Genomic DNA, 25,501 nt, shown 5'->3' on the forward strand with positions numbered 1-25,501 from the left:
AGAACAATTCTCCCCTTGCTTGGAGCTTTTGCCCCTACTCTCCAGGACTTCCATTTCAAAGAATAAATATAGGGGTTTTCTTTCTTCACATATTTTTCACCCAGGGGACTTGAACTTCTAAAGGAGTGAAGACTATGAAACATTAGGATGCTGGGGAACAAATTTTAAATTTTATATAATTTTATTTTTTATTTATTTATTTTTAAAGATTTTATTTATTTATTTGACAGAGAGAGACACAGCGAGAGAGGGAACACAAGCAGGGGCAGTGGGAGAGGGAGAAGCAGGCTTCCCGCTGAGCAGGGACCCCGATGTGGGGCTCGATCCCAGGACCCTGGGATCACGACCTGAGCCGAAGGCAGACGCTTAACGACTGAGCCACCCAGGCGCCCCAAATTTTATATAATTTTAATTAATTTAAATTTATTTAGCCTCATGTGGTGAATGGCTACCTTATTGGACACTGTTGTCCTGGAGCATGGACTTCTGCATCCTTGCTATTCTGCACTGAGGAATCAGTTGTGGGTAATGTTGTTGCTGTGCTAGAAGGACTGGCAGTTGCTGAAGCTTGAAGCATAATCCCTGCCTGCCTTTCTCAGCCTCTCTCCCACACCCCGGACCGTTACGGCTCCTTTAGAAGTTCAAGTTTGAGAAGCACAAGTCTGGAGTCACAGAACTACCCTGGTTTTACCTGGAGTGTCCCTCTATTCACAATACCCTGCCAGACAGAAAGGACATGCAGAGAATGGGACAGAGATACACACTAGGACCTATAGGCAGCCACTTCGCCCTCAGGAGTACCTGGTAAAGCCCTACTGGGGCATAAAAGAGCTCTTGCCCCTGCTGGCTCTTGACAAAGGAACTGGCGTCCCCAGAAACCATCACACCAGAAGAATGACTCTTGTCCCCTCTCGACACAGGTGTGCCTCTCCGAGATGGCTGTAAGACAGGAAGCAATTCCATTGTTCTCAGTAGCATGACCAAGTACCAAAGAGACTGTACCATTTACGGGTGAGGAAAATGAGCGCCAAGGTCACACAGTTAATACATGGGAGTGTCAGGATTCAAATCCTGATCCTCTGACCCAAAGTGTGAGTGCTTCCCTGCGACATGTCCCTCTTGGGTCCAGACCACCACAGACAGTGTCCTGGCTCAGGCTCTGGGGTCAGACTGCCCAAATTCAAGTTCTGACTCTGGCACTTACCTAGATGTGTTACCTGATGCCAGAGTCCTCTTTCTAAATGAGAATCTGACCGCATGACCGCTCTATTTCATACCCCCAGTGCCTCCCCAACACCTAGAGAATGTGTTTAACACAGAGGAACCCTGTTTTTCAGGGAGAGTCTTACCTGGAAACCTAATGCAGAAACCAGGTAGGACAAAGCAGAGTTGCTTTGGTTGAAGAGGGAAGGAGGAGGCTCAGGATTCTTCTCCGTCACACCTCCACCCTCAATCTATTGTTCACCCCTGGCCAGACCAGTGAGCCCCAGAATCCCCAGGGACATTTGAAAATGACTTGCTAATGAATCCCAATCTGGTCTTCACATGTTGGAGCCTCCTTGACTTCGGTACCTCCAAGTCACCTTTTTTTTGAAAGTCCTAACTCACTTATTGAATGAATAGTATATATAAGGATACCAATAAAAAGAAACAACTACCACAAATGACAATTTTGAAAATAAAGCCTATATAACAGGAATGACATATACATAACATGAGAGAAATGTTTGATTTTGACAATAATGTATTCCTCATCTTTAAAGTCAACCTAAATGTCTGTTAGAACAAACGTGTATACTTTGGTCTACCTTGGTGCTTTTTTTTTTTTTTTGACAAGCAACAACATTCTAGAACACTTTTCTTTTGCTTTGAACCATTTAAGATTCATATATCTGTTCAAGTACATAGATTCTTGTTATTCTCTTAATATCTTGAGTAGCATGTACTCCTGAGCAAGTACTATCTGAAATTCTAAACTGACTGATCTTTAAAATAAAATTCATTGCACTCTTAGGTTTTTAATAAATTGAGATAAAGGTAAAATTGAGCCCCTCTTCCTCTCCCTCCCCCCAGGAACAAAGAGCTCTTCTTAAACTACAGAAACCCAAGTCTATCTTTCTACTCTAAAAAACATTTCTCACTAACATTTCCAGTAGGGCAATAAATGTTCCAGAATAATCAGTATACGCTTGCAAAGAGTGCACTGTTTAATATTAATAACAAAAACAGAGAAAAAGAAAAAAGGAAAGAAAGAAAAGACACTTCAGAATTCCAAGCGAAAATATGCTAAGTCATAAGAGATGGTTATAGTAGTATTTTTTGAAATTATGCAAATGTTATATACTTATCAAATAACGTTATGCTTATTAAATGTGTGCCAAGCCTCCCAGTCTTGAGTGCCCCACATCTTAGCACATCCTGTGTTCCTTCTCTCCTGCTCCCCACTGACAAACCACTCTACCCAAATGTCACCTCCTTTCTGAAGCCTTCACGATGCTGAGACATTTACTCCCATTTACAGGGCTTCTGTCTTACCATGTAGACGGACGTCTCTCAGAGTGCTTGCCTCCATCAGGAGACATCACTTGCGGTATGTCGTCATGCCTTGCACTATGTTTGGCCTGCAGTCGATGTCTAACGTGTGTGTATTGAGCAAAAGAATCTTAACTGTTTTTGTCATCAGTAGATCAAAGGAGTTAATGTGGTTTTGAAAATAACTAAATGCTGCCCAGGAGACAACATTAATGTTTGAACAGGACGTATTGGTTCTTATGCCCACAGGGTAATAGAGCTGAAGGGAACCTTCGGGACCATCTGATCATTTTAAAGTATTGAAAAACTGATGCCCAGAAATGATGTCCCCCAAAGATATTCACCAAGGAAGAAATGGGAGGCCCAGAAGCAGAATGCGGGTCTTAAGACTCTGTTAAGCACCCACTTTATAAATAAGTCGGCCTCAGCTTTCAGAAACTCCTAGATGAGGCCCCTTCTGCAAATCACTAGCAGTGAGCAGGAAATGGCTATCTGGGCCACAGGTGCGGCTTCACCTTGTTCTGGGCCAGAATGGTGATGTCATCATAATTGATTTGCCACCATATGTCTTTATTCTGCTTTTGCAATTTTCCACTCTGCATCCTTAAAATCAGACCTATGATCACAGCTCCCAGGACAGTAATCAGGAGGGTCGTTGTGAGGATCACAGCAGTCACACCTGGAGGGCAGAGACATGTCATTGCTACAGCCTGCTGAAGAACCGAAGTGAGCACATCCGGGTCCTGGCTGGTCCTGCCAAGCAGATGCCTCAAAGGCAGGGGCCCAAGCTAGGATATACTGGGTCCACTCAGACTTGTCTCTTCCAAGGATTCTTTTCTGAACCCCCCCTCCGGTTCCCATGGCAACTACACTCACCTCCCCCTTTGTATAGAAACGTCCATTGTAGAGAATGGTGGTGACTGAACATTTCCTATGTGCTCTCCTTAGAGTTGTTCTCAGTTATGATCCATCCAACTCCAGGGCTGGGCTCCTAACCACCAGGCAACACTCCCTTGTTCAGACTCTCTCTAACTCCTTAGAAATGAAGCCCCTGAGACTCACATCCCAGGAGCCAGGTTTCCCTGGAGCTGAGGTTCTCTGCAGGGGAGGCAGGCGATGTTGGAGATTTCGGGGGTGACTGCAACTAGAGGGTGCTGCTGGCTTGTAGTTGGTGGGGGCCCGGGACACTGCTAAGCATCCTACAGTGCACAGGACACATCCCCACACAAAAAGCACCACTGCTGCTGAGACCCCCTCCCGTGGAGAATCCCTACCTGCCACCTTCTCCGAGCACCCTCCCTGACCCGTAGAAGCAGGTGCGGGGTCACAGAGCTCATTGTAAAATCCACAGCTGGGTCTGTCTTTAGGAAGCGAGCCATGGGGCCAACAAATCATGGAGAAATTCCTCATGGGTCTTTGAAAAAAAAAAGACAATTGAAAGTCAGGGCTCACTTGATTTATTCTACTCTACTATTATTCTACTCTACTATTAACCGAAACATTTGGTGACCCATCCGATTTCCGCACCTCACCTAGACTCTCCAAATTTACCTGCAGATGATCTAATTCATGGAAGGGCAATATCTTTCTGTTGGGTAAAAGAGCTGACTTAAACTTTTGATTTAAACCCTGTCACTTTTGGTTTAAAAACAATCTGCCGACTCTCTGGGGCTGCTGGGATTTGCTCTCATGTTGGATATAGACAAATCTTGTTACAGAGCACCTTGCCCTTTCACAGACCAAAACATCTCCCCCCACGTGGAAAATGCCTCTTCCTACAACACTGAGGATCTGTTTTGCCATCGTTATTGCATTTCCTGGGCCAACTTACCTTGGCACTTTAAAATTCCATGAGAGTAGGGAGGAAAAAAGTGTCAAATCAAATCTGGATTAGGGGTGGTGGTGACAGTGGGGACAAGTAGAAATTCAATTAAGGTTTAGGTTTCCTTTCAGTTTTCTCATTGATTTAGAGCTGAAAGAAAAAAACGGATTTTTCTGGGGATTCCTGGGCTCAGGAACCCAGAACAACAGCCAGGTCCTGGCGTCCACCAAGCTCTGGATTTGGGAATCAGGCCGCCTGGGTGAGTGGATTCAGCTGGCTGGGGATTCAACCCTGCAAGGGGGCGCTGTGACCCCTAGGCCAGGGCCTCTCCCTGAGATCATAGGCCAGTGAGACCTGCCTGGCTGTGGTGTCAGAGGAGGCCCAGGTCCCGGTGGAGGTGCACTTGGGGCGGTGGGGGGTACTGTGTTCTAAACTGGAATCTGAAGTGGCTGAGCCACAACCACCATCAAGGGCGAAATTATTTTAAAGGCCCAAAGTCGATCTTCATATGAGTTCAGAGAGCTACAGACAACCTGTGTGGTGGGTTCCAGGAGCTGAATCCCAAACTGGCCTCCCAGCAGGACCCTCCCTTCCCTTCAAGGCCCTTTAAGAGAGCCCAAGGCATGTCCCCTTGGGGTTCTGGGGTGCCTGGGCTTTCCAGGACTCAAGGCTGGAGGCCCCTCCCTTCCAAACTGGCTTCTGTTCTCTTCTGTGCTAGAGGACTGGCCCTTAACAGAGTTAGGATACAAGTCTCAGCTTCTTGTATTCATCTCTGCCACACAGTGGCCAGGACCACAGCCACAGAACTAGTTGGTGCTGAAGGTCTTTATACCAATTGAAAAGATGACCTTGGCCAAGGAGGTCGAATTAGGAAATGGAGATCCCATCCCCTCTTTGCACAATGAACACAATTCCCACTGAAAGCAGCAATGTTGGTCATCGCATTTGCTCCAGCCCCTCTGTGCAGACCTGAGCAGAGAGCTGTGCTCAAGCCCCACGTTCAGGATGTCAGCACGCATATGCATAGGAAGGCAGCATGGGCTGCTGGGAAGAATACGGACCTTGGGGCCCAGTAGGCCTGCCTCTCTTCCTGGCTCTGAAAACTCAGGGGAGTCTGCCTCCCCCCTCTGCTTGTTAAGGAGTGGATGAGGGTGCCTCCCTTGCAGGGTCCACTGGGACTAGATGTTTGAAATCACTAGGACTTGCAGTGCTGGGCACAGAGCAGGTGCTTAATAAATGGTCATTTTGTGTCCTGTCCCCAACGGGAACAAATCAACAATAAGTCCTATGTCGGACCATGTGTCCTTAGTCGCAGGTGTGTCCTTTGTGCGTGGTTGAGCGAATCCTAAGCAAGGACAATGACCACACCTGGGCCAGGACGGGCACCATGTCAATGCCAAAACCAGGAGGGAAGGGACTCACTAAGAACAAAGTTTGCGAACTCGTGCCTGGGGCCTGGCATGTCATCTGCCTCATTTCGTCACATCTGATTGTTGTAGAGAAGCATAAATCTTGGGTTTTATGTGAAATTAGTTAAAAACTGCTTGGCTTCTTTTTTTTAATGTTGGGTGTGCTCCCCAGCATAGGCCTAACGACGTACATCTCCCTGCCCACAGTGGCCTTTGGGCCACGAGAGGACTACCTCTGAACCATCTTCTTTTTCTCACACTCCTCCTTACCCCTTTCTCAGATTCCCTGAAATGGCAAAAACCTCACAGCTGGCTCCTGGTGGCTGTGAGGCGGGCGTTCTGCTGGTGGGAGCTGGTGGGCTGGCATTTCGAGCTACACGCACCTTTCCCTCCTCCTCATCGTGGGCATCTTCTCTCTTCCCAGGAATCACCGGCCCCGTGTTTGTAGACTCCCAGGAAGAAAGGCACATGAATCACTCAGTCTATGCCCTACAGAAATCCAGAAACAGGACCCTCTTTCTTCCTTTTCTTCAATATGACAGCTATCAGAAAGTAATCAGGTCCTGGGCAGGACATTTCTCCACATGTAGATGGTGCTACAGGAAGGGACCTGGGAAGGGAGGGTCCTGCTGGGAGGCCAGTTTGGGATTCAGCTCCTGGAACCCACCACACAGGTATATGCCTATTGTGCCTCATTTAACTATCATACTCACCATGACAGTGGCTTTCTCCTCATTGTGTAAATAAGTGAGGTGAGACTCAGGTTCAGAGAGGTTATGGAACTCACCCCATGTCTCACAGCCAATACAGCAGCTGGGCCAACCTGGCTCCAAAATCTGCCCTCTTTCAATTAAACCATCCTCCCTCCCACCCAGGGTGTAAAGAGTTGCTCCCAGATCACGTGATCTGATTGGGAAACTGAGGCCCAAAGAGGCAAAGTGTAGTCTGTGATATCCAGGTTTGACAGCACAGGCCCCGGAGAGGTGGGGGGCCCTCCTCCCCCCTGGGGGATGATGGAGACCAGGCGTGTGTGAGGGGGTGAAGAGGCTGGAGAGAGAGCCCCCTCCCACCCTGCCTTTGTCTCCCTCGCTGAAGGTGAGCCCGCCCTGCGAGACCTGCCTCGTGAGGTCACTGCCAGGATCTTTCCCATCCTGCGCCCTCCCTGATGGGGGTACTGGGCCTGATTCTTGACCATCAGCCTCTAACGGTGGGTCCGCCCTCTCTGGCTTTCCTCGAGGAGCCACGCTGCGTGATGACCTGCTGCCATCACCTTTCTCTACTTCAGTTTTCTCATTTCTAAGACAGAGATCCTTCCTCCTGCCACAGATAGTAATCACAGCCAGAACCAGTCGAGGGCTTACCTTATACCAAGCTGGGTACCGAGAGCTTCTGTGGGCTGTCTCGTTTAATGCCCCCACAACCCATGAGGCAGTCCTATTACTATCTGGATTATGTTATACAGGTAAGTAAACCCAGGGCAGAAGAGTTATGTACTTGCCCGAGGGGACAAGGTCATTAGATGGTGGAGCCAGAAATCATACTAAGGCCTGCCTCTCTCTAGGGGCTCAGGTTCTTACTGTTGGGTTAACGCTGAGGTGTAGTGCTCATTAAATGCTAGCTATTTGTGTTTTCTTTGGCTTATCGCTCACTTAATAAATTAGAGCCTAAATTTTGTCCAGAGACTTAAAGAGGATAACCAAGGCCTGCTCCTTGGGGTTTTCACAGACTCAGTTCGCGTGTACTCCATCAACTCCTTTTCCAAGTGGAAATATTAACCAGCTGCCCTCCCTCCTTTTCTTGATGACCCTGAAGCATTTGCTTAAAAAAAAGGGGAGGTGGGGGGGGAGGAGTGTGTCTTCCTGCTCTTGTTTTATCCCCTCTGCCAGAGCAATTTATTTCCTCTTTCCTGCCCTTTAAAAATTCCTAATGCTAGAATTAGCAGAGGGTGTGAGGGCCCTCACCTTCAGCGAGGGAGACAAAGGCAGGGTGGGAGGGGGCTCTCTCTCCAGCCTCTTCACCCCCTCACACACGCCTGGTCTCCATCATCCCCCAGGGGGGAGGAGGGCCCCCCACCTCTCCGGGGCCTGTGCTGTCAAACCTGGATATCACAGACTACACTTTGCCTCTTTGGGCCTCAGTTTCCCAATCAGATCACGTGATCTGGGAGCAACTCTTTACACCCTGGGTGGGAGGGAGGATGGTTTAATTGAAAGAGGGCAGATTTCGGAGCCAGGTTGGCCCAGCTGCTGTATTGGCTGTGAGACATGGGGTGAGTTCCATAACCTCTCTGAACCTGAGTCTCACCTCACTTATTTACACAATGAGGAGAAAGCCACTGTCATGGTGAGTATGATAGTTAAATGAGGCACAATAGGCATACTACCATTCCCCACTCCCAAAGCACGTAGTAGGTCTTCACTACATGTTCTATTCATTTAGTCAACAAAAATACAAGTGCCTACTAAGGGCTAGGCACTGTTCTCCCCGTAGAACCTGGTACAGAGCTAACACTTAGTAGATGACTTCCCAGATGTTTATCAGTTGATCATCTTACTTGTTAGGATCCACAGTGGGCCACCTTGTTCCTAATAGAACCCTTGTCATCAGTGATCCATCAGCACATTCCAGGTCAGATCAGCCCCACCCTGGGAGTGCTCCAGCTCTGGCAATGGTGTCTCTATAAAAAATTCTCCATGGGAGGGACACCTGGGTGGCTCAGTCTGTTAAGCATCTGCCTTCAGCTCAGGTCATGATCCCGGGGTCCTGGGATCGAGTCCCACATCGGGCTCCTTGCTCAGCAGGGAGCCTGCTTCTCCCTCTCCCACTCCCCCTGCTTGTGTTCCCTCTCTGTCAAATAAATAAATAAATAAATAAATAAATAAATAAATAAATAAATAAATAAATAAATAAATAAAATCTTTAAAAAAAAATTCTCTGTGGGAATCAGACACTTTGCCCCATCATCCCACACAGTCAGGGATCACCACTGGCTGCTGATCTCTCTCCTGACTATCTTCTCCCTGTGCTCGAGCATCTGCTTACCTTGACCTGTCCTAGCTCCACATCTCTGATCCCCCCTGGTCCTGGCATCCTGCCAGGAAAGGGAATTAATGTGGCCTGAGTTCACTGGGATCTCTTCTGTCACTTCCATGCACTGGTTTATTAGGTACTCGAAACCACAGCCCAGAGACAGATGTTCTCAGGAGTCTCATTTTTCAGGTTAAGGGACAGACGTGTAGGGAGGTTAAGAAATTCCCCCTCAAGGCCCACAGTTAGGAAATAAAAGAACTGGGATGGGAGCCCAGGTCTCTAACTCCAAAGGCCACTGATATTTCACCCAGCAACCTCTGTCCTCCTCTGTGATGGTGGGGTGCAGATTTCACAAGACGGCATCAGACTACTATTTATTGTGGGTTCTGGAAGATGAGAAAGTGGTGTGCATGTGTGTGTGTGTTTGTGTGTTAGGGGTGTGGGGCAAGCAGAGGGGAAATAAGAGGGAGACTCTCAGAGCCAAACACAAATATCCTCCAAGAAGGGGGCAGGGGTCTGCACAGGAAGGCCCCACACCAGACCTGCTCCTCTGTGGAAATGGTGCTGAAGACGGGCAGGCCTCCTCAGCCTTTGGTAGACTTGCTTCCAGAAGCCTGCATCTCCAGGGCCTTCTCCATAGGAGTCCAGGGCTATGAGAAACACTGACTCGTAGACCGTGGGGAAGTGCGTCACCTTCTGATTTGTCAATACCTCCTTCCAAAAGCTGTCCTAAAGCACAAAGAAATAAATGTCGCCATTCGTAGGACATACCCCTGTTGAACAGAACTGCTTAAAGACAATGTCAAATTTTAATCTCTTCCTCGTAATCCTGAGAAACACAATGACTCTGGAAGGCCTGCCACGCAAGGTCCACATTTTCAAGCCAGCACGAAGCAGTGGGATGGAAGCCAAATAAGACTAATAAAGAATAAAAGCTTACCTAGGGTGTCAAGCAGCCTAAGATGCAGAAAGCTTACCTTCTACCAATGGGTGGCAAAAAGCTTGAAAAATTGAGGACTGTTGATTCTCAATTTTCTGCTTGTGGCTTCAGTGGTTTGTTAGGATCGTTATTATCTATATTATTACTATTATGAAATTAATGCCCACTTACTGTATGTATCTATGCATGAAGTACAGCAGGCCTTTCCTGATTTCCCTACGGCTCCCTCCTGTCTGTTCCAAGACGTATCCAACCGTTCTAGGCCTGTACAGAGGACTGTGTATGTGCATGTGTATGCATTTTACATAAATAATATCACACTAACACTATACTGCTGTTCTGCGCCTTGATATTTTTCCCCATATAGGAAGCCTATATTGGGGATATTTTATAGAATGAATTTATGCTATTCCTTTTTTTAAAGTAGCGTGAATTCAACTGCACGGATGTTGTATGGTATATTTTTAATTCTATAAGCTTTCTGCCACTGCAAGCCAGATGGAACGTGATCGTCAAGGCTTGGGGAGAAAGTGACGAGGGGGTTGAAGGCTTCCCTGCCAGTACTAAGACCTGTCCCAGTCTCTCCTCATCTGGCTGCAGCAGGCAGAGGAGATAGAAGCGAAGAGAAAAGGTGGCCAGCAATAACAAAGGGAGGCAGGAGGACGTTCTGGGAAGTCTGGCATATGTTTAGAATTCCGGCTGGCTGCCCAGAGAAATCTGAGACACTTTGGGCAATCCAAAATACTTCTTGATAAAAAGATAAAAGAACTCCAGAATATTATTATACATTTTTCTTTACTCCCTTTTGCTCTGTTTCAGCTCATGATTATATAAAACAAGCTCACTTTATGGGGCACCCGGGTGGCTCAGTCCAGTAAGGGTCCAGCTCTTGGTTTCGGCTCGGGTCATGATCTCATGGGTCGTGGGATAGAGCCCTGCCTTAGGCTCTCTGCTCAGTAAGGAATCTGCTTGAAGATTCTCTCCTGCTGCCCCTCCCCTCACTTGTGCTCTCTCTCTCAAATAAATAAATAAATCTTTAAAAAAATAAAATAAAACAAAACCAAGTTCACTTTAGAAAGATAAATCTGCTATAAAAATTATACAGCGTGTCCATAGCTAAATGTACGCGGCATTTTTTAGGAGCCTGCGAGTGGGATGTGCTGGTTAAATGGACAGACCCTGAGGCCAGCCTACTTGGGTTTGAATACTAGCTCTCCCTCCTCCTAGTCCCATGGCCTCGGGCAAGTTATTTCTGCCCTCAGGGACTCAGTCTCCTCATCGATAAAATGAGGGCAATAAAAAGTACCTCCCCGTGGGGTGGTGTGAGCTGAAATGGGTTTCAGTATATCAAGTGCTCACGATGGGGCCTGGTACCAGTCAGCACTCCATAAGGCAGAGTTATTGGGGTGAAGGGCTCAGTCCCAGTGTCCAAAAGACCCAGTGTGGAGGACTAGCTATGCCACTGGGGAGCTCTGAGCTCTTGGGTAAGGTACCTTAGTTATCTGAGCCTCTGGTTGGTTCTTTGTCTGAAATGCTAATAACGTCTACCTTCCAAGGTTGTTGGAAACGAGTTCCACGATGGTGTAAATCGAGGCTGGAATATCTGCCTCACGGGGCTCTCAGAATACTGAGTGCAACAGGACAAGTAATATGTGTACGTGTAGGAACTTAGAGGAGGTATGTGATACGTTCTAGCCATCCCGATCATTACCACATGAACCAAACCACCTAAGAATTGCCTTATGGGACCAGTATATTGGTCTTTCCAGGCCTTTGCTGGGACTCCAACAGGACCTCTCACTCACAATGCAGAAGAACTCTTTGAGCTCCATTTCAGTGTCCCGATCATAAAATGAGGACATAAGGGTATCTGGCTTATAAGGTAGTAGTGAGTATTCGGTGAGCTAATGCATCTGGCACATAGCAAGTGTTCCCTACTTGTTAATTCTTTTTTTTTTTTAAGATTTTATCTATTCATTTGAGAGAGAGAGAGTGAGCAACAGAGAATGCGAGTGGGGGAGGGGCAGAGGGAGGAGGAGAGAGAGAATCTCAAGCGGACTCCCTGCTGAGCACAGAGCCCAATGTGGGGCTCGATCCCACGACCCTGAGATCATGCCCTGAGCCGAAACCAAGAGTCGGACACTCAACTGACGGAGCCACCCAGGCACCCTGACTTGTTACTTCTTACTGAGGGGGTCACTGAGGGCTTATCAGCACCCACCTCCAACCACTGCACAAGAATGAAGACAAATTCTCCTGTGCTGAGTCCCAGGTTCTTTGCAGTCAGCAGAATAATTTTTGCATCCTCCGAGCTGCAGATTAGGATGATAACTAAGAAGAGAAGACAAAGTCAGTCACTGGCATGTACTCACGTGCACACACACGCACACACTTTTTTAAAAAGTGTGGCCTGAAGCCACCCCAAATGAGCAAATGAGACCTGAACTTTCTCTCTCTTTGAGCAAGCTTGAGGAAACAGGAATGCCTAAACCGTCCCCAGTGTGGACACTTCCTGAACCGTGTCCGCAGTCCACAGGCTGGCGGCTCTCGCCCTGCAGCCCAAAAATCCTCACTGCGGGTCTCTCCTGAAGTACAAGCCAACAAGATTGGTGGCCACTTCTGTGCTCTAGTTTCTTCATTTATTTCACTCAGAGCAAAGGATCTGGCTTGTGACTCATCAGCCACATAGCAGTTAGGAGGAGTTCGAAGATGACCCAGAATCAGGAGCATTCAGACCTTCTGAGTTTGGATGGGGGGCGAGGAGGAGGAACAGGCCATCCCACTTTTCTCCCCTCCAAAGACGTCAGCATGCATTTTGAGGACACCCAACTGAAGCAGTGACTTATTTTCTAAATGCAGTAAATGAGAGTCTGCTTGTTTGGGTCCCAATTGTGTGTTGCAGAGGATACAGCAGTCGGCACGAGAGAAGACCCGTGCCCTCAGGAAGCTGACAGTCACACAGCATACAAGTGAAGAGTTAAAGAGAGCATGTAAGGTTCTGGTTTGTGGGGGAAAGGAGGCTCTGATATTAATGTGTGTGGGGGGGGTGGGGGGTACTGCTCCGTATCAGACAGTCAGAAAAGGCCCCTCAGACAAGGTGGGCTCTGGGCTGAATCTGGAAGGATAAGAGGAAGCTACCCACAGAAAGAGTGCTGGGTGGGGTGGGGTGGGGTGGGTGGGGTGGCAGGTGGCACTCCAGGCCAAGGGATCAGCAAGTCCCCAAGTCCCAAGGCCATGAAGGCCATAAAGGGCTTAATTTATTTGAAGAACAGAAAAGAGTCAGTTACTAAATCATGCTAGAAAGGAGAGCCTCTTAAGTACCACAATAAGAATAATTGCTATCTTATGCTGACCAGTTACTATGTTCAGCACTCAACAGGCATGACTTTAGTTAATCCTCACCATTCTATGAGGTAGATAGGAAGATTGTCTCCATTTTACAGGGAAGGTATCTGAGGCACAGAGAGGTTAATGGACTTGCTCAAGAGCACGCTGCTAGAAAATGTCAGAGGCTGGTTTCAAACCCACGGCTGTTTATCTCCAGTGCCCATGCTCTAAACAATAACCCAAATGAAGGACCCAGCCCACCTGGAAGATGCTTCCAGAACCTACTCTGTGCATCATAACACTATAGCATCAGAGATTTCACTTTAGATTAAAAAAAAAATGACTTTCTTGTTGGTGATGCTTTTATGTATCATTAATTTTGCACCCCGTTTCTTTCTGCTTACATCCATAGAAAAATGAAGAGTTCTTTGGTTTTTTTTCAAACAATCTGCTTTTCTCATTTGGCTCTCTAAACATAAGCAACAGAAGACTCTTTCCTACTTACTTCTGGCAGCCAACGACATGCTTCTAAGGTTCTCTTGAAGGAAGGCTGGGTCATTGTTGGTGTATTTCACACTGACAGTGATAGGGAAATGGGTTTTGAGTCCATTCTCTACAACCTTCCACAATTCATCCACTCCATCTCAGGAGGAAGTCCCAGAGTGACCTCCAAACACCCCAGTGTGTTTCCAGCCCAGGTACTGGAGACTTCTCTGGAGCACATCACCAATTTTGTGCCTGGGTGACACGAGTGTCACATGGGTGTCATGTAAGAAGTTGTCCTCCAGTTTTGCAGTTTGTCCAGTGAAGTCAAACACAGGGATATTCCACTCTGAGGCCAGCAAGCCAATAATCTTGAAAGGAACCAAAGGGATGTCTTTCCATAATTCAGTTTACACTACACTCAAACCCTATCATAAGGTATCTATGTAAACTTAGAATTTGGTAAGTCTATGGGTCATACTGAACCCTCTCTTTTGGAATATTGATGATAATGTTTTGGATCCATCTTGAGGATGCAAAACCTCAAAGGACAAGAATAACCACAGCAAGCATTTATTGACTGATTTCTTCCTTACTCACTTCTCAATACTTTTCATTAGGAGCTTACTATTTACAACCAACTTTGGAGACCTTTCTCTTAAAGGAGCTTATGATCACTTATTACAGGAGCTAAGACACATAAAAATAGTTTCAGAGTTGAATATACCCTTCAATATTTATAGGCTATAGACCTACAGGAGTTAAGAAAAGTAAAAAATTACTTCTGATTGGGGAATTAGGGATATGAGGGGTGAGGGTGGAGGAGTGAAGAAAGACTCCATGGCATTTGAACTTGACTTTGAAGAATGAGCAGGCTCTGGACAGCTAGAAACGTGTCAGAAGAAAAATTCCAGGAGAGACCAAGATCCAAGTTCAAGTGTGAACTTCATTTCATAGCAGCCACTCATGACAGTTATGCAGTATTTTTGAGAGTGAGGGCTATGATGCTCTTTCCTACTCCTGCCTTGCATCCACACCTCTCAGAGGACAAGATACCAAGGACTTCCACAAAGCTAATCCCATTAACTAAACAGATACAAGTCATTTGATTGTCTTCTTTGCTTGCCCCAGTTTCTTGCAATCTGTCATACTTCACTCTTTCCCATTTACTCTCAACATCACTGAATAGTTTATCACACACACCAAAGGGAAACCTACACAAACAAATGATGTTTTTCTGCTTGAAACAAAACATTCATTTTCTACTTAATTTTCCTGAGCTGTGTGGCTGACAACATTCGAGTGAATAGTACGAGTCTACACACAGCAGCACCATGTCCAAACAACCGACGAGTTTGTTAGTGAACATCTATCTACAAGTTAGTGAGTGAACTAACAATTATTGATTTGAAAGGCTTTCTTTCAAGAGAATATTACCTGTTCTAATTACATGGTCTAATTACATCTCAAAGAAATGGAGTGGTTATATAGTTATTATTTATACATAGTTATTATTTATAATAATGTCATCCTTGTCAAGAGATTATTCAAGTCTGTCCCATCACCTTTAAAACCATCCCTTCCGATGAAAACCAGCCAAAGTTTTTAGAAGGCTATACTCTACCTCTGCTGCTTCTGGACATCCTGGTCCAAACAGGGCAGAAATCTGTTGTCTCTGGACCTGATTGGTGAGAATAGCAAGAGACTCCTTGATGCTGCAAGTTGAGTTGTTATAAGTGAATTCCCAGCTGAAGCTTCTGAGGTCCACTGTCTCTGAGTTGATCTTGTCCATGGCAATCTGGAGACCTGCACCCAGCCTTTGCACACTGAATGGATGGGAGATGTTCAGGGAACCTGGAAGCCCACAGCGAGGTTAACAGCCTCAAGCCAAGTCACCAGCATACTAGTGAAGAGTGTCAGAATTAATGTTGGCTGGGCAGCATGACTTTCAATCCCCAAACAGAGCCCAGACCTGAGTGAGGCCTCAGCACCTATCCTGGGAGCCATGAATGGGCATCTAACACCTGTATCACTGCAGAACTCAGAGGCTCAGCCTCCTGACCACTCATGCCAGGAGCTAAAATGATAGTGCAGTTCCCTGAGGACCACAGCTTGCTTTCTGTTCAGTGCCATTCCCTCAAAACCTTCCCTTTTCAGAGTCTGTCCTAACACATCTAGAAGCTGCAGTCTTGAAGAAAGAGGCTGAGGCAGGGAGTCAGCAAGACCCTGGTAATGGATCCAATGACACCATTGACAAACTTCATGGTCCTGGGAAGGTCACATAACCCCCCTCCATCCTCCTAACCCCCAATCCCTCCTCACTAGTAAGGGAAAAATCAAGAGAACCACTTAAGTGTAAGCAGATGGCCTGGGCTGAATTCTAACTCCACCACAAATTGTGTGACCTGGGACATGTTACTTCCCCTCTCTATGCCTTCATTTCCTGATCCCTAAAATGGGGGGTAAAACTGTAAAGGGATCTTCACCCAAGTGACATGGTGAAGATTGAAAGCGATCCAGTGCCTGGCACAATGCCCGGGCAAAGAACCATTTCATCCACGCTAGATGGTGGTGGTGGTGATGATGATGATAGTGATGGTTGATGATGTTGACATCATCATAATGATGATGATTATCACCTGCTGAATCCATCTTACAGGAAATTCTCTTAGATTAAGTGAGCTGATGGCTGTGAGGGGATTTACTGACAGCTGGTATGGTCTGTACCCCTCACCCAGGCTTAGGGCCCCAGGGAGAGGTTACTGATGGATAAACACTCACTCTCCCTCTACACAGCTCAGGGCAAAGCCAGAGACAATTCTCTGTTGATTAATTACATGTCAAGTATTACATATGTAATGTTTTACATATGAACTACTATTTTACATGAAGTATTACAGGGATGGCAGGCCCCTTGGAAAGCCATTGCTATCCCCAGGTAAGATGACCCAGCCACCAGCTGAGCAAAGGCTCTTCAGTATAAAGGGTTCAGTTTCCCCCTACCATGGGCTTTCTTCTGGGTCCCACTGGCAGGGAAGTAGCTGGCCTCCCCTACTCACCTCAGAATTATGTACTTCAGCACAGTAAACTTGCTATGGCTCTCAAAGTTTGACCTAAGGACCACCTACATCAGTCTCTCCTGATGGTCAGATGGATAGATTCAAGGGCCCCACTGCAGGGTCTTGGGTTTACCCGGGGGATCTGTGTTTAACAGGCCCTCGTGTATCCTTATATACGCTAAGATTTGAGAACCTTTGGGACAGTCTAAAGTGAGAAGAGGGAAAGAACAGCCAATGACTATCCATCCTCTAGTTATGTTCCTTCAGTAGCAAGCCCCACCCCCCCACCCCGATGGGATTCCTGAGCCTTAGGTCTCCCCGACCTCAGAGGGCTATTTCCAAACCTGTGGATTAGAGGGGTTGGCTTTTCTCCAAACCAAACTCATCATAACTGGTTCTTCACCGAGCTACAGACTCTCTCTCTCCTCTGCTAGGACAGCTCAGTGTCAAACTGGCAAATCATCTGAGTCTAGACTCCCGTGCTCTAACCATAGTTAGAGTTCCATGGACCTTTTTGACTCAGATGGTTACCAGATGTATGTGGCCTTGGGTAAGTCAGTTACACCTGTGCCCTGATTTCCTCAATTTCAAAATAACGTGACAAACCCCCTCTCAGAAGGATGTTGTAAAGGTATTGTGAGATTATATAATTCCTTAGCATGCTGCTTTCCATTTAGTGGGAACTCAATAAAGGTGCATCCTTGATGGGTATATCATTGCACTGGTCATAACGCCAAAGCGAGGATTCTAGAAACAATGTCTTATTACATGCTCTGCATCCCTCTCCCCCTCCCATTTACAAACTTCTTAAAACTTATACTCCCACTCTAGATAATTTTAGATTTTTTACATTTATAGGTTGTCTTTCTCTGAGAGCCTTTGAGGCCAAGGTGACTGCGTGTGTCCCTCCTTGGGTCCTCAGATCCAGCACAGTGTTGGGCCTTTAAACATGCAAATTCATATTAATCATAATCAGTATGAGTACTTTTTGTATTCTTATTTTTTTTAAAGATTTTATTTGCTTATTTGAGAGAGAGAGAGAGCAATGAGTGGGGTTTGGGGCAAAGGGAGGAGAGGTAAAAACATGGATGAGCTGAGCATGGAGCCCAACACAGGACTCGATCCCAGGACCCTGAGATCATGACCTGAGCCGAAGGAAGCCGCTGAACCAACCGAGCCACCCAGGCGCCCCAGTACTTTTTGTATCCGTAAGTACTTACACGTGGTTATGGTCGAAACCAGAAGAAGATACCAGTGAGATTCAGTGTTAGTGAGAGTTTAATAAACAGACAGACACTGCTGATAGGAAAGTTAATTGATGGCAGTTTTTCAATATGCATCCAAGTCTTAGAACATATGCATTTTTGACTCAGAAATTCCAATTTGGGGGATTTGACCTAAATAAATAAGATCATATGATAAAATTTAACCACAGTCAAAAATTAGACACAAACCGTATACCTGAAACGAATATAACACTGTATGGTAACTATACTGCAGTTAAAATAAAAATCTTAATTGAAAAAAATTAAACGCAAACTTTATGTCCAACAATAGGGGGCTGGATAAATAAGCTGGCATGATTCCATATGATTAAGGACTATGCAGTCATTCAAAATGATATTTTAAATGTACATTTATTGACTTGGAAAGGTAGTCACAATGTTTTAAGTGAGGAAGCACACTATAAAAACAACAATAACTGGGGCCCCTGGGTGGCGCAGTCAGCTGAGCATCCAACTCTATTTTGGCTCAGGTCATGATCTCATGGTCGTGAGATCGAGCCCCACGTTGGGCTCTGCACTCAGCACGGAGTCTGCTTAAGACTCTCTCTCCTTCTGCCCCTCCCCCTGCTCTCTCTGTCTCTGTCTCTCTCTCTCTAAGAAATAAATCTTTTTTTAAAAAAGACATGTACGGTATTCCATTTTTATTTTCTTAAAAAGGCACACAGGCTGCATAGCAAAGATTATATACACCAAACCACTAAAAGTTGTTCTCTCTGGATGATGGAAATTATATGGGTGGTTTCTTCTTCTCTTTACTTAATTTTCATGTTTTGTCTTAATGTCTGCGATGAAGAAGAAAAGTGAACGTTTTAATTAATAATAAACCCCACAGACTTGCATTCGTGGAGTAAAAGCATGGGCTTTAGCTCATGCTGTCCGAACTCTCAGGTCAGGTCAGGAGAACCTCACAGTGGTCTGAGTCCTCACACCTCTTAGGCACTTGGCTTACCTCTGCGGGCTCTAATTATTCTCTGCTGAGCTAGTCCCTTCCATTTCTCCATAGCCCTCAGAGGGGGAGAGCAACAGAGATGCCGTGGTCCAGGTGATGGCAATCATCATCCGGAAAGAGTTACCATAGTTACAGCCCCTCGTCCCCTTTGTGTGAAGTACTTGATTGGTTGGAGTGGAAAGGCCTGAGGTTAAAAGCAGCTGAGGCGGCTCAGTAGGGACTGTGGTGGCTGGGAGGGGGCACAGTGTTCTCCACTTTGCTTTTCCAGCCCTCCTCCCTTCTAGGAGATTCTTATGCCTGAAAGTTACCAGTGCCGTGGTGGTTGATGGGGGAGGCCACGTGGTTGCATCTGAGGATGGTTTGGAACAAAAGTAGCCTGTACATGGCCAGCAGAGGTACAGAGTTTGGTTTCCTAGGTCAGTGGGGTAGTGCTCTGATTCATAACTACTTTAGCCCATCTCTGCTTTCTGAAGAGATTATTACAGAGGGAGAGTCCTTTCTGCCCGATTTATGACTTCCTCAATGCTGGCCAGCCTGGGCCATGAACTAGACACAGAGTCAGCTGCTCAGCATCCACGATCAGATAAACTGAGCTGATCCAGGGTGGAAGGGCTTTAGTAAGAGCTCTGGCTTTTTTTCTAGCTGCCTTCTCCCCCCCCCAAGGCCCTTGCTTTTTTTTTCTCCCCCCCCCCCCCCCCCCCCCCCGCCCCCGCCACTGCTTCCCCCATCCCCAGTTGCCTCCCTTCAGCTTGTAAATCTGTGGCCTAATCATGTTTAGAGGAAAAGTAAAGGTTTGGAACGTGTGGAGTTGAACTTGTCCAGAAGCAGAAAAGGGTGTTGAAGTACAAGATAAGCCCATAATCGCCTTGAGGGAAAGACAACCATCACCCCTGTCCTCACACACTCTCTCGCAACTCATCCTGTGTTCTGGGAAAATGCATCAACCTCAGGTTTTGCCAAGGGACTGGATTTGAGCCTCCGTTTTCTTATTGACGAAGTGGAAAAATGGCAGGGGGCAGAGCCGTTTGACCTTACCAGCTCCTTGCCCTAAAACCCTAGGGCTCTGGTAGATTCATAACTAACCAAGTATTCCATGTTCGGTGATGGCAGCAAGTTTCTTTCCAAGTCCTGTTTACAGGTTCCTAAAGGGAGCATCCCTGAAGGTCTATCACACCTCGTACTAACCCTCCCCTAAGTAAGAGCAAGTCAAAGGCAGCGATTACCTGTCCACATGTGAACTTCAAACTTCCCTGTTGTGTTCCCCACTCTTGCAAATAGTGGTGATGCGGCCAGTGAATACAAAGCTTCTAGTAAGTAAATGAAGAGCCACAGGAAAGTGGAGTAAAGGTTGAACTTGTGTAAAGGGGGGAGATTGTGTTTCTTAGAACTGAAGCAAAGCAGATTCCTTGGATCCAAAAGCCACCCCTTTAGGTGACCATGCAGATACTACTCCTAGAAGGCCAAGGATGGGGCACCGACCTTGGCTTTCTGATGAGGACACGCTGATCTTGTTTCTGAAAATGTTTATGTGAGGGGCCAACAACCCCCTTTCATGGGGACATGACCTCTTAACGTATTTCAACACCTGATATTTATCCTGGGAGGCTAAAATACTCTTCCTCTGGCCTATGACGTGTTGTTCTTTCTCACACCTGTTTCCACCAGGAATGAGTCTTTGCCACCTGAACGGTGCTTCTCACCATCTAGGGATCCTAATCTAGACTTTCAAGTTTTCTTCTGGCTACAGGTATAACCTCAAGTTTAGCAATTGGTCCAGCCTGAACGCCGTATTTCTGATCTGAATATTTATTTTGTGGTCTTTGACCCCGTCTCCCAGATTACCATTCCCGACCCCTCAATAAAGCCTTAGCCTGAGGAGCAAAAACACCCAGAAAGTGGAGGGGAGGAGGGGCAGCTGTCTGCTCAGTAATCAAAGCTACTAAATGATTCACAGTGATGTAATTACTTCCCAAGCCACTCTCAATAATACTTTAAGTTTTCCAAGAACACCTCTGTTGCCGCAGTGTCTCAAACACTGAGCAAACAAAGTGTCCTTGCCTTAATACATCTTTCTCTGGTGAGTATATACTTTTAACCCATGAGCATGATCTGCTTCTCCATCCAATCAGGGGCCTGTGTGGCAGTAGGCTTGTTGTCTGAGCAGCTTCTCTCTGGTGTGTAGCCTTCTAAAGAGAGGCAGGATGTCCCTTCTGACTCCTCCACCCTCTTCAGCTTCTTGTCTGGAGAGGCCAGAACTCCTCCCACTTCCTGGTATTTCCGCTCCACTCGTGTGAAAAGTCCCCAAATAGCTCTCTAGCCAGGCACTCAGGGTTGTGCTCTTGTGCTGCGAGCCCAGGGAACCAAGACTGCAGAGCAGAGGACCGTGTCCTTAAGGGCTTGGTGAGGGAGGAGGTGTTGGCCTGCCCCCCAAAGTACTGATGCCCACCTCCACGGTTCCTCACCCACTCTCTTGGAGGAGGTAGCATAGCAAGAGGGTTGGGAGCACCGGTTTGGAATGAGATTTAAGCTGACTTGGACACGTTGTGCAGTGTCTAAAGCTCGGTTTCCTTATGTCTAATTACCCTGATGAGCTCACGTGAGGATTAGATGGAGTAACAGATGGAGCTAGAACACACAGTGTGGTGCCTGGCATGGAACACCAGCCAGGGAATGAGAGCAGTTTTATAATACGGGCCTGTTGCCTCAGTCAAGGTCATGATCTCTATTGAATGGATGCTAGGGAAACCAGAGGCTCAAGTAGAAGACCTTGCTGTCTTCAAGATCTTCCCGAGCACTTACGACATGTTCTCTGCCGTCCGTGGATGACACCACCTTTTGTTTACATTCTAGAGGCATTAAGGCCGAGGACCTTCGGTCTAAGTCAGTGTTGCCCAAGAAAAATACAATGCAAGTCAAATACGTAATTTCAAAATTTTCAGCAGACCTATTTATAAGAGGAAAAGGAGCAAGGAGAATTACTTACCTAGTGTATCCTAGATATTATCCTTCAACATGTAATCAGGATTTTAAAAACTGAGATGTGATGCTATTTTCTTCATGCTAAGTCTCCAAACTTTGGTGTGTGTATTGTATACATCTAAATGTGGACTTGCCCCCTTTCCAGTGCTCAGTAGCCGTATGTGGCTCCTGGTTAGAGTATTGGGCAGCGCAGATCTTAGTCTTCTCTCTGAGCTACTTTCTAACCTGCTGGGAAATAGTGATGATCTTTATGGGGTGGTTAAGGGCTCTGGGAAGTTAGAGCTGACTCCTCTTTCAGAGATCTTTCCACTTTCCGTCTGATTCTTAAATGCTCTTGGAAAGCTCTTGCTGACAAAGGAGCAAGTTGCCTGTTTTCACTGTGTCCCAACCTTGTTGACATCATGAACCTGGGAGTAAGAGTATTTATATGAGCCACTGCCCTGGATGAGGCTGTTCACAAGCATACCCAGCCACTGTGAGGGCTGAGGGTCACTATGTCGTGGCCCATCTGTGTGCTGTTGGAAAGTTCAGATCTAAGTCTACAAGGCAATTTGCTCTGTGTGTGTTGGGAGGGGGAGGGGTGGCATACCTGGGAATAGGGAAAACTTTGTATTGCAATCTGTGCCAACACTATTCTCGTCAACCAAGTGCTCGTGCTTGAGTAACACTTCCTTCCCACAGTGAATGAGCAAGTGGCCTCAAGAACCTGAGTGCCCAAGCTGTTGCTGTCCATGACCCTAGATGAGGAAGAATGAGTTGCTCTAGCCCCGAGCTGGGGGCCAGCTTCCCTTACACGTGTTGGGAAGTCCCATGGTGCAGGATTGACAGCGGCGCCCAGCAAGGAGCTGTGGGCACTGGGGGCACAGCAGACAACTAAGCAGACCGGCCTGAGGGTTGCGCAGCTGGATCTAGGGTGCATTGTCCCCCTCTAGTTTAGTGAAGTGAGGCTCTGTGTAGGAAATGATCTCAGTGGCAGGAAGGATATCCAGGCAGAGGAAAGCCCTTCTGAGGAGGGAAAAGGTAGCTGTCGCTCCACCCTTGGCATCAGATCCATACGGCTGGTCTTGTGTCCTGCTTCCTTTAAGGCAACGATTCTTCGTTTTCTTTGAGAGGCCAGTGAAAGAGCCCAAGACGGCAAGGGGTTCATAGAATGGACCGTACTCATAGATACACTCTTAAGCTCTGGACTCAAGGCTACTGCAACTCAAAATCTGACTCTGAGACTCTGCCAGCTCTGAGCTCCATGCCTTGGGCAAGCGAATTGGCCTCTCTTAGGTTTTCTTCTGTGGAATAATAACTTCTTCATGGTGATATTAAATGAGATACTGTAGACAAAGCTCTTAGAACAGCGCTGTCACGTGGGAAGTGCTCACTAATGTCCCTGGTCCCCTTGAAGGCCTTCAGAAAAGAGCTGGCATGAGAACCGTAGCTTGCTACCTGGAAAGGTGTACTTTGAGTGCCATAAGACTTTTGAAACCTCAGATAACCAAGGGAAGGGTGGGTATGGAGTCCTGATAATTGGAATGGCCAATTATGGCGCCCTTGTTAATAGTTTAAGGAACTTTGCCCCTTCCTTCACATCTCAGTAGAAGGGTAAACTTCAAAGTCAGCTGTGCCATGTGGGAAGCTAAAGGTCAGTCCCTCACGGATTTATTTGTCCCACTGTATGCCATCACAATGTTTGTCCTTCTATATAGCCACCTCTAGAGAGGAACGTCTCGCCTCCTTTCTCTCTGAGCCATCGTTACCACGTTAACATGAGTAGATTCAGCCTATAGCTCTAGGACTCTGCTCTTTCTCCTTGGGTCATATTGCCTGACTTCTAAAGATTTGCATTAGCAGTCAAAACAGGCTAAGATCCTTCCTAAGTAAGTGTTCCCTATGCCACAAATCCTAACCATCTGGCAGGTTTACTGTGACGGCCAAAAGACGCCCTTGTCACGGACCCCAAGAGATACCAAAGGTTTGGATGCTGAAGGTACTGTCCCCACTTAGACCTCACAGATTTGTTAAAAGATAGTGGAAATGTTTTCTAAACTGGGAGAAGCTACATAAATGCACTGTGGGGCTACATAAAAAGAGCCTGCTTCTAAGGTCTGTCTTTCCCTGCTTTGAAAAATGAGGGAAACCTGGAGTCTGCTTCTAAGCGCTGTCAGCCGCCATCATAAGATGTATCTGGGGGCGCCTGGGTGACACAGTGGGTTAAGCGTCTGACTCTTGGTTTCAGCCCAGATCATGATCTCAGGGGTGTAGGATCGAACCCCGAGCCCAGCTCTGTGCTGGGCATGGAGCCTGCTTAAGATTTTCTCTCCCTTTGCCCCTCCCCCACTGCTCACACACTCTCTCTCTCTCCCTTAAAAAAAAAATGTATCTTGACTATTTACAGGTTGTGTTACAAAACTCTAGAATATTGGCTCTTGGTCTTCTAGAACTGAGAGGGAGAAGCAGGCTCCCCACCGAGCCTTGTGTATGAAATATGTGGGTTCTTCATCCCTACAATAGGGCATGCGGACACACTGACCACAGCACCATGTGTGAGTGTGTCCAAACTGTGACTGTCAGATCAGACTCGTCGCACCTGGAGCACCTGACCTATAAATGACCTAAAACAATAAAGTTTGCACTTTATAGGGGCTACGGGATGCTCACACCTAGAGGGAGTTGGTTTGTATTGAATTCTCAATGCAAATGGCTGTGGGAAGGGAGGGAGAAGTGGAGGGTGTTGTAAAGAAGCCTTATTTCACACACGTTTTTTTGTTTGTTTGTTTTTGAGGAGAGATGTTATAGGAAGCAATGGTTTACCAAGAGATGGGGTAGCCTGTGGGGGCACTGGAGACCTGGCTTCCGGACCCCCCTCTCCTACTCAGCCCACGCCCCAGCCGCCTCACACTTACTGTCCCAGGTACCCTTAAGAATAAAGTTAAGGTTGTCAGATCAGGTGACGCCCCCTCTACGCTCATACTCACACCCACATGGGTTGTCTAGTTGTGACGCCACATGGCTTCGATCTACGTTTACCTAAGGAGAAGCGAGGCAGGGAATGGCAGTCCCTCGTGTTGTTGCCAAAGCATGCCTCTGGGACTGGCCTGCCTCCTGATCTTGAGAAACACCTCTCTTCTAAGGCACAAAATGAGTTCTGCTCTGGGCCCTGCTGTCCTCTCAACTGCAGGGTCCCCATAGCCAAGACTACTCCGAACACCGTCCCTTTTGGCATTCCAGTGGTGGGGCTCATGGAAGGCAGAGTGGCTGTTGGTGCAGAGGTGTCCCTAATGTGGTGCCCAGGCCAGCAGCGTGTGCGTCACCTGGACTTGTTAGAAATGCAGATTCTCAGGCCCTCTCCCAGGCCTAGTGAATCATAAGCTCTGGCACCAGCCCATAAATCGGTGTTGTAATAAGCTCTGCATGGGGCCTGTGATGTTTGCTACAGTCTGCAAACCACTGGTTTGGAGCATCTTTCTCTCTAGCAGGTATGGCATTAGTAGGTCGCTAACGAACACAGCTTGACAGGAGTCCAGTCAGATGGGTCCAACTCATGCTCCCAGTTCTCACTGAACTGTATGTTCTTTGGTTATTTCTTAGGAAGCCCTCAGGGCGCCTGGGTGGCTCAGCGTTTAAGCATCTGCCTTCGGCTCGGGTCGTGATCCCAGGGTCCTGGGATCGAGCCCCGCATCGGGCTCCCTGCTCG

At 47.0% G+C, this 25,501-nt stretch overlaps 1 protein-coding gene across 1 annotated transcript in view; it reads right to left on the bottom strand.

Annotated features, from left to right (window-relative positions):
• Positions 1–15,550, bottom strand: part of LOC110589491 (guanylate cyclase 2G-like) — a 39,848-nt gene extending 24,298 nt beyond the window's left edge. The window contains 8 exon segments of the mRNA XM_021700007.1: positions 802–939; positions 3,048–3,211; positions 9,329–9,368; positions 9,370–9,522; positions 11,955–12,064; positions 13,566–13,914; positions 15,168–15,391; positions 15,394–15,550. Coding sequence (XP_021555682.1) covers positions 802–939; positions 3,048–3,211; positions 9,329–9,368; positions 9,370–9,522; positions 11,955–12,064; positions 13,566–13,914; positions 15,168–15,391; positions 15,394–15,550 — 1,335 coding nt within the window.
• Positions 15,551–25,501: the final 9,951 nt, after the last annotated feature.

The sequence above is a fragment of the Neomonachus schauinslandi genome, chromosome 6 (assembly GCF_002201575.2).
Source record: "Neomonachus schauinslandi chromosome 6, ASM220157v2, whole genome shotgun sequence".
Taxonomy (NCBI): Eukaryota; Metazoa; Chordata; class Mammalia; order Carnivora; family Phocidae; genus Neomonachus; species Neomonachus schauinslandi.